The 15775-nt window shown below is 64.5% G+C and overlaps 1 protein-coding gene across 1 annotated transcript in view; it reads left to right on the forward strand.

Moving 5' to 3' along the window:
• LOC125435444 (IgGFc-binding protein-like) overlaps positions 1-15775 on the forward strand; it is a 52757-nt gene that overhangs the window by 20492 nt on the left and 16490 nt on the right. The window contains exons 7-10 of the mRNA XM_048501644.1: positions 6473-6614; positions 9218-9546; positions 12180-12753; positions 13860-14455. Coding sequence (XP_048357601.1) covers positions 6473-6614; positions 9218-9546; positions 12180-12753; positions 13860-14455 — 1641 coding nt within the window. The remainder of the gene's footprint in view (positions 1-6472; positions 6615-9217; positions 9547-12179; positions 12754-13859; positions 14456-15775) is intronic.

Here is a 15775-nt window from a genome sequence, read left to right on the forward strand (position 1 = left end):
GGGGGGGGGGGGGGTGGGGGGGGGGGGGGGTGGGGGGGGGGGGGGGTGGGGGGGGGGGGGGGTGGGGGGGGGGGGGGGTGGGGGGGGGGGGGGGTGGGGGGGGGGGGGGGTGGGGGGGGGGGGGGGTGGGGGGGGGGGGGGGTGGGGGGGGGGGGGGGTGGGGGGGGGGGGGGGTGGGGGGGGGGGGGGGTGGGGGGGGGGGGGGGTGGGGGGGGGGGGGGGTGGGGGGGGGGGGGGGTGGGGGGGGGGGGGGGTGGGGGGGGGGGGGGGTGGGGGGGGGGGGGGGTGGGGGGGGGGGGGGGTGGGGGGGGGGGGGGGTGGGGGGGGGGGGGGGTGGGGGGGGGGGGGGGTGGGGGGGGGGGGGGGTGGGGGGGGGGGGGGGTGGGGGGGGGGGGGGGTGGGGGGGGGGGGGGGTGGGGGGGGGGGGGGGTGGGGGGGGGGGGGGGTGGGGGGGGGGGGGGGTGGGGGGGGGGGGGGGTGGGGGGGGGGGGGGGTGGGGGGGGGGGGGGGTGGGGGGGGGGGGGGGTGGGGGGGGGGGGGGGTGGGGGGGGGGGGGGGTGGGGGGGGGGGGGGGTGGGGGGGGGGGGGGGTGGGGGGGGGGGGGGGTGGGGGGGGGGGGGGGTGGGGGGGGGGGGGGGTGGGGGGGGGGGGGGGTGGGGGGGGGGGGGGGTGGGGGGGGGGGGGGGTGGGGGGGGGGGGGGGTGGGGGGGGGGGGGGGTGGGGGGGGGGGGGGGTGGGGGGGGGGGGGGGTGGGGGGGGGGGGGGGTGGGGGGGGGGGGGGGTGGGGGGGGGGGGGGGTGGGGGGGGGGGGGGGTGGGGGGGGGGGGGGGTGGGGGGGGGGGGGGGTGGGGGGGGGGGGGGGTGGGGGGGGGGGGGGGTGGGGGGGGGGGGGGGTGGGGGGGGGGGGGGGTGGGGGGGGGGGGGGGTGGGGGGGGGGGGGGGTGGGGGGGGGGGGGGGTGGGGGGGGGGGGGGGTGGGGGGGGGGGGGGGTGGGGGGGGGGGGGGGTGGGGGGGGGGGGGGGTGGGGGGGGGGGGGGGTGGGGGGGGGGGGGGGTGGGGGGGGGGGGGGGTGGGGGGGGGGGGGGGTGGGGGGGGGGGGGGGTGGGGGGGGGGGGGGGTGGGGGGGGGGGGGGGTGGGGGGGGGGGGGGGTGGGGGGGGGGGGGGGTGGGGGGGGGGGGGGGTGGGGGGGGGGGGGGGTGGGGGGGGGGGGGGGTGGGGGGGGGGGGGGGTGGGGGGGGGGGGGGGTGGGGGGGGGGGGGGGTGGGGGGGGGGGGGGGTGGGGGGGGGGGGGGGTGGGGGGGGGGGGGGGTGGGGGGGGGGGGGGGTGGGGGGGGGGGGGGGTGGGGGGGGGGGGGGGTGGGGGGGGGGGGGGGTGGGGGGGGGGGGGGGTGGGGGGGGGGGGGGGTGGGGGGGGGGGGGGGTGGGGGGGGGGGGGGGTGGGGGGGGGGGGGGGTGGGGGGGGGGGGGGGTGGGGGGGGGGGGGGGTGGGGGGGGGGGGGGGTGGGGGGGGGGGGGGGTGGGGGGGGGGGGGGGTGGGGGGGGGGGGGGGTGGGGGGGGGGGGGGGTGGGGGGGGGGGGGGGTGGGGGGGGGGGGGGGTGGGGGGGGGGGGGGGTGGGGGGGGGGGGGGGTGGGGGGGGGGGGGGGTGGGGGGGGGGGGGGGTGGGGGGGGGGGGGGGTGGGGGGGGGGGGGGGTGGGGGGGGGGGGGGGTGGGGGGGGGGGGGGGTGGGGGGGGGGGGGGGTGGGGGGGGGGGGGGGTGGGGGGGGGGGGGGGTGGGGGGGGGGGGGGGTGGGGGGGGGGGGGGGTGGGGGGGGGGGGGGGTGGGGGGGGGGGGGGGTGGGGGGGGGGGGGGGTGGGGGGGGGGGGGGGTGGGGGGGGGGGGGGGTGGGGGGGGGGGGGGGTGGGGGGGGGGGGGGGTGGGGGGGGGGGGGGGTGGGGGGGGGGGGGGGTGGGGGGGGGGGGGGGTGGGGGGGGGGGGGGGTGGGGGGGGGGGGGGGTGGGGGGGGGGGGGGGTGGGGGGGGGGGGGGGTGGGGGGGGGGGGGGGTGGGGGGGGGGGGGGGTGGGGGGGGGGGGGGGTGGGGGGGGGGGGGGGTGGGGGGGGGGGGGGGTGGGGGGGGGGGGGGGTGGGGGGGGGGGGGGGTGGGGGGGGGGGGGGGTGGGGGGGGGGGGGGGTGGGGGGGGGGGGGGGTGGGGGGGGGGGGGGGTGGGGGGGGGGGGGGGTGGGGGGGGGGGGGGGTGGGGGGGGGGGGGGGTGGGGGGGGGGGGGGGTGGGGGGGGGGGGGGGTGGGGGGGGGGGGGGGTGGGGGGGGGGGGGGGTGGGGGGGGGGGGGGGTGGGGGGGGGGGGGGGTGGGGGGGGGGGGGGGTGGGGGGGGGGGGGGGTGGGGGGGGGGGGGGGTGGGGGGGGGGGGGGGTGGGGGGGGGGGGGGGTGGGGGGGGGGGGGGGTGGGGGGGGGGGGGGGTGGGGGGGGGGGGGGGTGGGGGGGGGGGGGGGTGGGGGGGGGGGGGGGTGGGGGGGGGGGGGGGTGGGGGGGGGGGGGGGTGGGGGGGGGGGGGGGTGGGGGGGGGGGGGGGTGGGGGGGGGGGGGGGTGGGGGGGGGGGGGGGTGGGGGGGGGGGGGGGTGGGGGGGGGGGGGGGTGGGGGGGGGGGGGGGTGGGGGGGGGGGGGGGTGGGGGGGGGGGGGGGTGGGGGGGGGGGGGGGTGGGGGGGGGGGGGGGTGGGGGGGGGGGGGGGTGGGGGGGGGGGGGGGTGGGGGGGGGGGGGGGTGGGGGGGGGGGGGGGTGGGGGGGGGGGGGGGTGGGGGGGGGGGGGGGTGGGGGGGGGGGGGGGTGGGGGGGGGGGGGGGTGGGGGGGGGGGGGGGTGGGGGGGGGGGGGGGTGGGGGGGGGGGGGGGTGGGGGGGGGGGGGGGTGGGGGGGGGGGGGGGTGGGGGGGGGGGGGGGTGGGGGGGGGGGGGGGTGGGGGGGGGGGGGGGTGGGGGGGGGGGGGGGTGGGGGGGGGGGGGGGTGGGGGGGGGGGGGGGTGGGGGGGGGGGGGGGTGGGGGGGGGGGGGGGTGGGGGGGGGGGGGGGTGGGGGGGGGGGGGGGTGGGGGGGGGGGGGGGTGGGGGGGGGGGGGGGTGGGGGGGGGGGGGGGTGGGGGGGGGGGGGGGTGGGGGGGGGGGGGGGTGGGGGGGGGGGGGGGTGGGGGGGGGGGGGGGTGGGGGGGGGGGGGGGTGGGGGGGGGGGGGGGTGGGGGGGGGGGGGGGTGGGGGGGGGGGGGGGTGGGGGGGGGGGGGGGTGGGGGGGGGGGGGGGTGGGGGGGGGGGGGGGTGGGGGGGGGGGGGGGTGGGGGGGGGGGGGGGTGGGGGGGGGGGGGGGTGGGGGGGGGGGGGGGTGGGGGGGGGGGGGGGTGGGGGGGGGGGGGGGTGGGGGGGGGGGGGGGTGGGGGGGGGGGGGGGTGGGGGGGGGGGGGGGTGGGGGGGGGGGGGGGTGGGGGGGGGGGGGGGTGGGGGGGGGGGGGGGTGGGGGGGGGGGGGGGTGGGGGGGGGGGGGGGTGGGGGGGGGGGGGGGTGGGGGGGGGGGGGGGTGGGGGGGGGGGGGGGTGGGGGGGGGGGGGGGTGGGGGGGGGGGGGGGTGGGGGGGGGGGGGGGTGGGGGGGGGGGGGGGTGGGGGGGGGGGGGGGTGGGGGGGGGGGGGGGTGGGGGGGGGGGGGGGTGGGGGGGGGGGGGGGTGGGGGGGGGGGGGGGTGGGGGGGGGGGGGGGTGGGGGGGGGGGGGGGTGGGGGGGGGGGGGGGTGGGGGGGGGGGGGGGTGGGGGGGGGGGGGGGTGGGGGGGGGGGGGGGTGGGGGGGGGGGGGGGTGGGGGGGGGGGGGGGTGGGGGGGGGGGGGGGTGGGGGGGGGGGGGGGTGGGGGGGGGGGGGGGTGGGGGGGGGGGGGGGTGGGGGGGGGGGGGGGTGGGGGGGGGGGGGGGTGGGGGGGGGGGGGGGTGGGGGGGGGGGGGGGTGGGGGGGGGGGGGGGTGGGGGGGGGGGGGGGTGGGGGGGGGGGGGGGTGGGGGGGGGGGGGGGTGGGGGGGGGGGGGGGTGGGGGGGGGGGGGGGTGGGGGGGGGGGGGGGTGGGGGGGGGGGGGGGTGGGGGGGGGGGGGGGTGGGGGGGGGGGGGGGTGGGGGGGGGGGGGGGTGGGGGGGGGGGGGGGTGGGGGGGGGGGGGGGTGGGGGGGGGGGGGGGTGGGGGGGGGGGGGGGTGGGGGGGGGGGGGGGTGGGGGGGGGGGGGGGTGGGGGGGGGGGGGGGTGGGGGGGGGGGGGGGTGGGGGGGGGGGGGGGTGGGGGGGGGGGGGGGTGGGGGGGGGGGGGGGTGGGGGGGGGGGGGGGTGGGGGGGGGGGGGGGTGGGGGGGGGGGGGGGTGGGGGGGGGGGGGGGTGGGGGGGGGGGGGGGTGGGGGGGGGGGGGGGTGGGGGGGGGGGGGGGTGGGGGGGGGGGGGGGTGGGGGGGGGGGGGGGTGGGGGGGGGGGGGGGTGGGGGGGGGGGGGGGTGGGGGGGGGGGGGGGTGGGGGGGGGGGGGGGTGGGGGGGGGGGGGGGTGGGGGGGGGGGGGGGTGGGGGGGGGGGGGGGTGGGGGGGGGGGGGGGTGGGGGGGGGGGGGGGTGGGGGGGGGGGGGGGTGGGGGGGGGGGGGGGTGGGGGGGGGGGGGGGTGGGGGGGGGGGGGGGTGGGGGGGGGGGGGGGTGGGGGGGGGGGGGGGTGGGGGGGGGGGGGGGTGGGGGGGGGGGGGGGTGGGGGGGGGGGGGGGTGGGGGGGGGGGGGGGTGGGGGGGGGGGGGGGTGGGGGGGGGGGGGGGTGGGGGGGGGGGGGGGTGGGGGGGGGGGGGGGTGGGGGGGGGGGGGGGTGGGGGGGGGGGGGGGTGGGGGGGGGGGGGGGTGGGGGGGGGGGGGGGTGGGGGGGGGGGGGGGTGGGGGGGGGGGGGGGTGGGGGGGGGGGGGGGTGGGGGGGGGGGGGGGTGGGGGGGGGGGGGGGTGGGGGGGGGGGGGGGTGGGGGGGGGGGGGGGTGGGGGGGGGGGGGGGTGGGGGGGGGGGGGGGTGGGGGGGGGGGGGGGTGGGGGGGGGGGGGGGTGGGGGGGGGGGGGGGTGGGGGGGGGGGGGGGTGGGGGGGGGGGGGGGTGGGGGGGGGGGGGGGTGGGGGGGGGGGGGGGTGGGGGGGGGGGGGGGTGGGGGGGGGGGGGGGTGGGGGGGGGGGGGGGTGGGGGGGGGGGGGGGTGGGGGGGGGGGGGGGTGGGGGGGGGGGGGGGTGGGGGGGGGGGGGGGTGGGGGGGGGGGGGGGTGGGGGGGGGGGGGGGTGGGGGGGGGGGGGGGTGGGGGGGGGGGGGGGTGGGGGGGGGGGGGGGTGGGGGGGGGGGGGGGTGGGGGGGGGGGGGGGTGGGGGGGGGGGGGGGTGGGGGGGGGCCCCCCCCCCTTGTTGAAAATCTCGTATAGGACGAGATTTTCCATCCATAAAAAGCAGCACTGATTGGTATCTTTTTATGCATGACTTTTCACTTTCATTTCTCAGGATTGAGGGGCGATCAGGTCTAGCAGTGTGGCTGGTTCCCCTGGGGGAATAAATATAAGCTTGGTCTGTGAATTGTTGAGAGTGAGGTGCCAGCCAGACTCAAAAGCTTCATAGGGAAAGCTTTGGATCCTTATTTCAATTGTGGTCTGCTGGCAAAAAGTGTAGCTGTACTCTCTGGCCACCTTTAGCAGTGGCGCTGCGGCGCAGCTGAGATCAGGCAAGAACAGTGCCGGTGTTGTAGTGCTATAGCCCACAGCTTGAGATCCACGGCCCTTTATAGCAGCCATTCTCAACCAGGGTTCCCTGGTACCCTGGGGTGCTGTGAGCATGTCCCAGGGGTACCGTGGCAACACTACCGCCCCCCCTCATTTTTGTGGTGTCTCCCATCGGCGCCAGCAAGGACATGGAGTTGGGCCATGGGGCAGGGCCTGCCACAAGGTCAGCAGCCACCCCCCAGTGCTACCCTTCACCCTGGGAGGGGAAGGTGGGGTGTGTGGCAAGCAGGGGCAATGGGAAGGGAAGATGGAGGGTGGCGGCAGGGGTACCGTGAGATATGAAGAGTGAGGTCAAGTATACCCTGACCTCGAAAAGGTTGGGAAACACTGCCTTATAGAGATGCATTGTCATTTTCATCTGCTGTTTTGCATCTCAGTTGAATGACCAACTTAGAAAACAGGATCAAATGCACACCATGGACCTTTCTAGAAATCTTTAACCTCCACCTTTTCTGACCTGCTGAACTGCCTTGTGAGGGTTTCATCTAATTATTTTTTTTTCTAAGTACATGAGCCAGAACTCTTGAGCTCTCTTCCTGCTAAGTCAGGAAAAAGGAGATACAAGGTCAGGGAGTTCATCTTCTGAGGTTCCGTCCCCAGATCTGGCTTTTGTGTCACAAAAGGTACGGTTGGTTGTAGTAATGTTTTGTTCCTCCTTGGCAACTGCTAACACAGCCCAACGAGACAGTACTCCTGAATGATTGCCAGGAAGTCTGCCGCTGCATCCCCGGCCGGGGGGTCATCTGCGAGTCCCACAGCTGCGGCAGCGACGAGACCTGCAAAACCCAGGATGGGATCATGAGCTGCATCAATAGAGGTAAATAAAAGACTGATGGAGCTTTTTGGGAGAGCCATTTTCAGGATCTGGCTCACCTGGAACTCACCTAGGTAGGAGGCATAGGAAATAAGACACTCTCTTGGCATTCAAGAGAAGAGGCACTCCCGATGGGGGCTCTTGTGTGAAATGCCTCCCCCCTCCTTTTGTATCCACAATACGATCAGTCATGAGATGCCAAAAAATGTCCTGGAGGTTCCTAGCCCGAGAGCAGTCTGATTGTCCTTGTCCAGGGCCAGGGCCTTTGTGGTTGTGGCCCCTGCATGTTGGAATTCTCTCTCTGGGGAGGCCAGGGCCCTGTGGGATCTGGCCAAGTTCTGCAGGGCCTGCAAGACAGAGATGTTCTGTGAGGCACATGGCTGAGGACTTGTAACTGCTCTGTGGCATCCACTGGGCGAAATACCCCCCCTTTTATATGCCAACCTTGGCCCTCCCTCCACTTCTTTTGCAGACAATCTGTTAGCCCCTTTGCTGTGAGCTTATGATGCCATTTTTATTATTATGTTTTATTTTATAGAGTACAATCTGTTGTACCTGTTTTTGGTTTTAAATGTATATATGACTTCTTGTGATCCACACCGAGACCCTCTGTAGTGGTGGTGGGGGAGGATATCAATCTAAATAAATAAAGTGGTTGCATTAAAGCAGTTTGAAATTGGCACAAATGGGAATGGGTGGAAAGTTGGGATGGACAATGGATGGCTCCGATTGTCACTCTCAGGCAAAATTCATTGCTATTTTTGGCCACTTGGGGAGAGACCTCATAAAAAACCTCTTGGTACCCCCATGAAGAAGAAGAGTTTGGATTTATATCCTGCTTTTCTCAACAGTAAGAAGTCTAACAAACTCCTTCCCTTCCTCTTCCCACAACCTTCCCTTCCTCTTCCCACAACAGTAAGAAGTCTAACAAACCTCTTCCCTTCCTCTTCCCTTGTGAGGTAGGTGGGGCTGAGAGAGTTCAGAGAGAACTGTGACTAGCCCAAGATCACCCAGCAGGCTTCATGTGGAAGAGCGGGAAAGAAAACCTGGTTTACCAGGTTAGACTCCACCACTCATGTGGAAGAGTGGGGAGTTCAACCTGGCTCTCCAGATTAGAGTCCACTGCTTTTAACCACTACAGCATGCTGGAGTCTCTTGGACAGCGCATTTACTATGGTATAAGCTTTGGTAGGGTGGAGCGAGCTCTTTGGCATGCAGCTGAGCTCCTTTGCTCCAGGGCCGTCTTGGCCACAGTGCATGTTTTTAACCTTTGAAGTGCCAAGGGACTTTTTGCTACATAAAATTAGGCAGTTCCCCCACGCCTTCACCCCGATAGCTGAAAATAGTTCAGGAATTGGTGCTTGTGGTCTGTGCACATGCTGACTTCACTTCCACTGCTGGTTTACAGATTTTGCAGATTTCCGTGTCATTTCACAAACCGGCAAGATTGGTTTGGCCAGTGGAGTTTGTAGGAGAACAAAAATATCTATATGTCTTGGGAAGTGAAGCTTTGTTTGAACTGTTTCTTTAAAGCTATTGATTGGTTTGGGGAATTCATCGGCTGCCTCTCCAGAGAACCACTCATGACTGCTGACAAGTAAAAACAATACTATAAAAGCATTAAAAATCAACACCATAAGTTTATCCATATTAAAAGCCAACCAAAAACTTAAAAAAAAAAACTAGCACAAAAGACCCAATGAACAGCCCCCTGCCACCCATAACCAGTTCCCAAGTTCCCTCTCTCTGCTTGCCCTCTCTGTTTGCACTGTGGGTCATCTGATTTGAACATCTGACAGTCCCCTCCTGGGAGTTAAATACCGGACGTCATCCATCTATTTTAATTAATTAACTATGGAAGATTACTGCGGCAAATATTTTTAACATAATTATTGTTTTAACTGTGGCTCATTCCGCACATTCAGAATAATGCACTTTCAAACTGCTTCCAGTGCTCTTTGAAGCTGTGCGGAATAGCAAAATCCACTTGCAAACAGTTGTGAAAGTGGTTTGAAAATGCATTCTTTTGCGTGTGCGGAAGGGGCCAAAGTTTATTCGATGTATTGTGTTTTATTGTTCTGTAAACCGCCCTGAGCCCCTCGGGGGTAGGGCGGTCTACCAAATCGAATAATTAATAAATAAATAAATAAATAAATAAATAAATAAATAAATAAATAAAACAGATCATAAAAGTTTTTTTAAAAAAAACCCAAAAGACCCTAGCTATTGTGAAAATCAGAGCTAGAGTTGATTCACACTTTCAGTGGAAAACTTTGTATCATTGTGAGATTTGCTGCAGGTAGCCCCTAGAAAGCTGTAGGTGTCTTTGGTCTTTGGGAATCCGCCGCGTCATTTGAAGCTTTATGGGTATATGCCAATGAACTCATCACAGTATGCCCGGACTATTTCCCAAGGGCATGAGAGTCTCTCTGATATGGTTAACCCCTAACTCATCTGTGAGCATATCTTCACCAACTGATGGATCACTGGACATGTGCAATGCATAGGTGATGATGCACACCTTTGCAGTGAACACCCCAAATCTTGCCAGAGGTTCTTGTGAGGGATCTCTTCTGTGCCACAACCACTGCTGTGTCTTCTTTCAGATCCTTGCAAATCATTGACATGTCGGACCAAGGAGACCTGCAAGCTGGAGAACGGCCGGGCCACATGCGTCCCTCTCTACAACGAGACCTGCTGGGGCTGGGGGGACCCGCACTACCATACCTTTGATGGCCGGGAGATCGATTTCCAGGGCACCTGCACCTACACCATTGCCAAATACTGTGGCAATGACTCTACACTGGTACCGTTCAGAGTGGACGAGAAAAATGATAACAGAGGCAGCCAGGCCATTTCTTTTGTGAAAATGGTCAACATCTACATCCGAGAGCACAACATCTCCATCCGTAGGAAGGAATTTGCCAAAATCCGGGTGAGTCTGTACTATGGTGCCTATATAACTTAGCAGCAAGTCAGAACATGATGTAATGGAGGAGGTCCTTTAGGAACAAGGCTGGTAGTAGAGGTTGATAAGGCCACGTGTCACAGTCTAGCACAGGGATGTCCAACTCTGGCACTTCAGATGTTCATGGACTACAAGGATGAAGGCCTGGATGGCCGAGAAGGATGCTCCCATATAGCTACAGCCTGACTCAGAATCTGTTAGCCTTGAAAAAGGCCACTGAAGTGCATAACCATGCCAGCAGAGGCTGATGGGAATTGTAGTCCATGAACATCTGGAGTGCCATGGGTTTGCCACCACTGATGGACCAAGGGACTCAGTACTGAGGGAACTGTAGTCCATGAACATCTGAAGTGCCAGAGGGGAAAGGGAAATAAAGGAGGGAAATTGGATTTTTGTTGTATTTTAAAAGGTGGGTAGAGAGAGGAAGGGAACTAGGTATGTTTGTAACATAATAGGTTTTTTTAAAATTGTAAACACTTTTTTGTTGCTCTCCTTACTTATGTCATCATTTAAAACCAATAGAGTAATAAAAATAAAGTTATACAAAGTTATTAAAAAGTTACAAAAAAGAAAAGAAAATGGGACAACATGAAACATTTTATCCCCCTTTCAATATATCTGATCCCACAGGCATGAGAGAGTTGAAAAACAGAGGGGACCTTTTGAAATACCGTATATACTTGAGTATATCGACTTTTTCAGCACATTTTTTAATGCTGAAAAAGCCCCCTTTGACTTATACTCGAGTATATACGGTATACCTGATTAGTGGAAATGAGAGGGGGAAAGGATTCAGGGAAAGTATAATCAATTGACCATTATGGGTTGCTTTAAGCAAGCAGATTTTCTCCTGAATTCAGATTTGCCACCTGATACTATAAACAGGAGTCTTGTAGCACCTTAAAGGTTAACAGGATTTAATTCCAGCATTTGGTCATGCATCCTCCAGTACAGGTCTAGTCCACAAAAGCTTATACCGTGTTTCCCCAAAAATAAGACAGTGTCTTATATTAATTTTTGCTCCCAAAGATGCTCTATGTCTTATTTTCAGGGGATGTCTTATTTTTCCGCTCCACAGCTGCATGCTCTGGTGTTCTGTTCGACGGGCATGCTTCCAAACAAAAACTTTGCTACGTCTTACTTTCGGGGGTTGCTTTATATTTAGCACTTCAGCAAAACCTCTACTACGTCTTATTTTCAGGGGATGTCTTATTTTCGGGGAAACAGGGTAGTTGCAACCACAGGGCAGTACTTTTCTATTCCTTCCCTGACTATCATGACACTTTTGCAGTGGCATTGGGTCATCCACACAGTCCTTTTATCTGGACTTTTGCTGTCACATCCCTTCATCCACCATTCTCCTTCCTGATGCCTGGAGGCTTTTTAGACTTAAAAAAAAGAATTTGAAGAAGAGTTTGGATTTACATCCCACTTTTCTCAAAGCATCTTGCAAGCTCCTTCCATTCCAGAGGGAACTGTGATTAGCCCAAGCTCACCCAGAAGGCTTCATGTGGGGGAGTGGAGAATCAAATCCAGTTCACCAGATTATAGCCCACTTGCTCTTAGCCACTACACCGCATTGGCTCCCTAAGCTGGCAATTGACATTTCACTATAGTGTTGAACTACCGAGATATGCCAAGTACTGACCTTAAGCTACAACAGTAGATCAATCATATTTGGCAATTGGAAATTGACATGTGGCTATAGCTAACAGTTGGTAGTTTACATGTAGCTATAGCTACCTGTATGGAATCACCGCCATCTTGCAGAATCTGTAGACTGTTATGAGTCTGAAATAATCAGCTATCTACTGCAGGAAGGTGACGTATATTACTTGGAGATTAGAAACCTGGTAGCCTTCTTCTCTGTCTCTATCACATTCTGTGGCAGCGGTAGAAATGTTGGAGTATCCTCGGAAGTGCTTGGCTGGGTCATCCAAGAAGCTGTTGGGAAAATGTATTTCAATCGGAACTTGAATAGAGGTTCCAAAGGGTCCATTGGTGCCTGTGGGGCAATCTGAAGCCTGTGAGGATATAGCATCTGTTGCTGTGGGCGTAGTAAAGTACAAATCTGTTGGTTGGGATTGTGTCAGTCTCAGTTCTTCAAGTTCCTTAAACCATATTTCCCAGGGGTTTTGGAAAGGTTGTCACTGCTCAGTACATTTGCAGACCTGAGGTCTAGTTCAAAGTCCCAGTGAGTGGATGGAGTTTGATGGGGATCATTTTCTAACGAGAGAGAAGGAACGATATGAGTGGACGGGACGGGGTGAGTGGTCATTGGAAGACACAGGGGTTCAGAGCAGTCCGCTGGTGATGGATCCAGCAGAGGCTCTGGGATTGTGGGGTTGTGGTCTGTGATCTTAGCGGTAGATGATCCAGGGTCCACCAGGGTAGGGCAGACTGGATAAAGGTTGCACAGAGACTGGCAATCGGCTGCATGCATGTTGTTTATGGCCTCTTCTGCTAGCATTTTGATGTTCCTCCATTCGTCAGTCAAACTCTCAATCGTTGGCGATACAGAGGGACAGGCCTTGATGGACGCAGGGAGCTGGTAGAAATGTTAATGTGGAAGAATTCATGGTTTTACCCCCTTTCTCCAGCTGAATGGTGCCATCACGAACCTGCCTGTGACTCTTGACGATGGGAAGACGGAGATTTTCCAGAGCGGTCTACAAGCTATACTGCAGACTGACTTTGGGCTGGTTGTTTCTTTTGACTGGAGCTCGCTGGTGGAGATAACCCTGCCCAGCAGCTACTATGGCGCCATCTGTGGCCTCTGTGGGAATTTCAACCAAAACCCAGACGACGATATGGCGATGCCCACAGGCAAAGTGGCTGCTTCCGCGGTGGAGTGGGGCAGAAGCTGGAAAGTGAAGGACCGTGACCCTTTCTGCTGGGACTTTTGTGCGGGGGACTGCCCGGTTTGTGAAGAGCAGCAACGCCGGCTCTTTGAGAGCGAGGAGTTCTGTGGGCTGATCGCCAAAGCAGACGGGGGGCCCTTCCGCGAATGCCACTCCAAGTTAAACCCCGACGACTTCTTCGACAGCTGTGTCTATGACGTCTGCCTCAACGGCGGTGCCAAGAATATCCTGTGCCAAGCTCTGAGTGCCTACGCTACCAACTGCCGCAAAGAAGGGGTGATCCTCCAGGACTGGAGAGCTCAGAGTGGCTGTGGTGAGTTCAAATCCTGGCATCGAAGAGAAGTTGAATTCCTGTATCTCATATTTAGTCCCGCTAGCTCAGACTGTTTATGGCTTGAAAGCTAGAATGCATTCAATGATGACCTAAGGGAAGTCCAATTTTATTAAACTGCCTGTCCCCTTTAAAAATGCAGCCTTCAGGTGAGTTCTGCAAATGATCAATATTAGCATTCTTGATTAGCATGGCTGGTCCTGAACAATGCATAATGCATTGGCAGTAGTTTGATAAGGAGCATGATAGCTGTGAATAACCAGTCCAGAACAATTACACACCACTATTGTCCAGCTCATGTTGCGCCTGTGTAGGTGGGGAGGCCAGTCAGGCAATCTGATTCTGTATAAAGCTAGTCTCAGGGACAGGTGTATGGCTTCTCTGCAAAGCGTCTGTAAGGGAGGTGGGATGAAGCAATGGATGGACCAGTCTCCGATCTCTCCATTCCACAGGCCCAGAGGCATAGTGGAGGGAAATGGTGCCCGGAGCAATCTCCCCCACACCTCACATCCTCCACGTACCTGAGCCAGCAGCAGTCCCGTGCAGCCTGGCAGGGCCTGGTGGGGCCCAGCTGCGGCCTCTGCCGGGCCTGGCGGGGTAGGGCCGGGTTGAGGGGTGTTCTGCAGTTGCCCAGCCAGCCTGCTCCCTCAGCTGGTGGAGGCTGGCTGAAGGAGCAACTTTGCGGGGCGGGGCTGAGGTGAGGGGTATGGGGGTGATTCTCCGCCCCCCACATGGCCCCTGGCGTGTGCTTGGGGACATGTGCCCCACATGTCCCCCGTGAGAGCGCCACCCCTGCATAGGTTACAGCAGGCCCTCATCCTTCCACCATCTTAGCCTCTAAACCTCAACCCTGTAATGCCTGCAGGTGCATTATTTGTAGCTCTCCTTAAAAAGTATATTAAAAAAACCCTGGGCAACCAGGATTGGGGAGCAGATAGTCACTCTAAGTAGCAAGTGTATGTGGAGATATGTGAGTCAGGAGGATGTTAGAGGTCTGGCTTGCTCCACTGTTTGGGTAGCATCGTCAAGGGTCACATTAGCCCCGATCTCTTCATCTGCTGTCAATGTCCTGCCTTGTCTCTTCACAGCTTTGCCCTGCCCTGAAAACAGCCACTACGAGGCCTGCGGAAATGCCTGCCCGGCCAGCTGTGCGGACCGTTCTGCCCCTCAGACGTGCAGTATGCCCTGCTTGGAAACGTGCCAATGCAATGACGGCTACGTCCTCAGCGCCGATAAGTGTGTCCCTGTGGGGACCTGCGGCTGCACCCACGATGGCCTCTACTATAAGCCCGGTGAGGAGTTCTGGGCCGACGAGAACTGCAGCTCTCGCTGCCGATGTGATCCCAGCCTGGGTTTGATGGTGTGCCAGCCAGCTAGCTGCAAGCCCAGTGAGAGATGTGCTGTGGTTGATGGCATCCGGGGCTGTCACCCCCGCAGCCACGCCACTTGCTCAGCATCCGGAGACCACCACTTTACGACCTTCGATGGGAAGAGATATGATTTTACAGGCACTTGCATCTACCAGGCGGTTGGGCTGTGCTCCAAAGAGTCTGGTCTCACCCCGTTCACCATCACGATCCAGAACAGCCAAGGCAGTAAGACGGCACCGTTCTCTTCCGTAGTTACTCTGGAAGTCTACGGTAGAACCATCACAATCAGCCAGGAGCAGCCTCACACAATCCAGGTAGGCAGAAGTGTACCAAGGGGAAATAGCACCTGGGGTCAGCACCTCCTCCGGGCGCCCCAGCGCTCCCCCCGTGCTCGGGGGGCGGGGCTCAGGGGGTGGGACTTGGACTGAGCCCTGCCCCTGCCATTCTGCAGGCTGGCTCCTACCATCCCCAGGGCCTGAGGAGGGCAAAAGCCAGCCTGTACAGAGGCCAGGGTGTGGGACTTGAGGGTGAGGCTGGGGGTGGGATTCAGACCGAACCCCCACTTCTCTGCAAGCTGGCTCCTACCATCTCCAGGGCATGGGAAGGGCAAAAGCCGGCTTGCATGGAGGCCAGGGGGCTTGGCAGCAGCAGGTGGCCCAAGAGGGTGCCACTGCTGCCTGCCGCTGAGCCCCCGCCTCCCTGCAAGGGGGTCAGCGGCATGGTGGCATGCAGCTGGGGCACACACCATTTTGTCATGTGGGAGGGTACCCGGTGCCCCCCACGTGACCAAAAGGCATGTGCCCAGGGACATGGGTGACCCCATGTCCCTATAGTGACCTCTGCAGGTGGGAAAAGAGAACGGGTGTAGCATAGCCAGGAAGCCTCAGGTTGGAAAGCAAGCCTGGTCTCTCAGGTTCCCCTGGAATATGGGGATGAGAGTACTGGCATCTCTCAGAGGGCCAAAGCAGCCAAAGTCCTGGAAGTGCCATGTGGTAAGCTGCCAGCATTTTGGAAAACTTAGTTATCAGACACCCGGGGCACAGATTCAGATCAGAACTGTGGTGCAAAGAAAGGGGGCTTAAAGCTTTTCTTCCCATGCTGTTTTCCTGATCATTCTGTTTTCCTGCTCTGCCGCTGGAGCTGTGGAGGCTTATCTGGGGAATTCAGATTAGCCTATATACTCCAACACACGTCAGCTGGGTGACCTTGGGCTAGTCACAGTTCTCTCTCAGCCCCATCTGCCTCACAGGGTGTTTTGAGGAGGGAAGGGAAAGGAGTTTGTTAGCCCCTTTGATTCTCCTTACAGGAGAGAAAGGGGGGGATATAAATCCAACTCTTCCTCTCCTCCCTATAGACCTGCCAAAGCACTGATGTCAGCCAGGAGGGGGGTCCTTCCTGGCGGTTCCATTGCTTTCCAAGATTCGGGGGCTGGGGGCTGGAGGGCCTTCTCCGTGGTGGCCCTGGCGCTTTGGATCACTTTCCCCATGGGGGTCTGCCAGGTGCCAACTCTATAAGAGTTCAGGCACCTGGCCAAGGTCGCGCTCTGAACCCGTGCATAAGGGCAGTGCCTTCCCTTCCCACTTCACCCCCACCCCAATACTTCCCTTCTTCCTGCTATTGTTGCACTAGCAAGC

Source organism: Sphaerodactylus townsendi, linkage group LG06 (genome assembly GCF_021028975.2).
Source record: "Sphaerodactylus townsendi isolate TG3544 linkage group LG06, MPM_Stown_v2.3, whole genome shotgun sequence".
Lineage (NCBI taxonomy): Eukaryota > Metazoa > Chordata > Lepidosauria > Squamata > Sphaerodactylidae > Sphaerodactylus > Sphaerodactylus townsendi.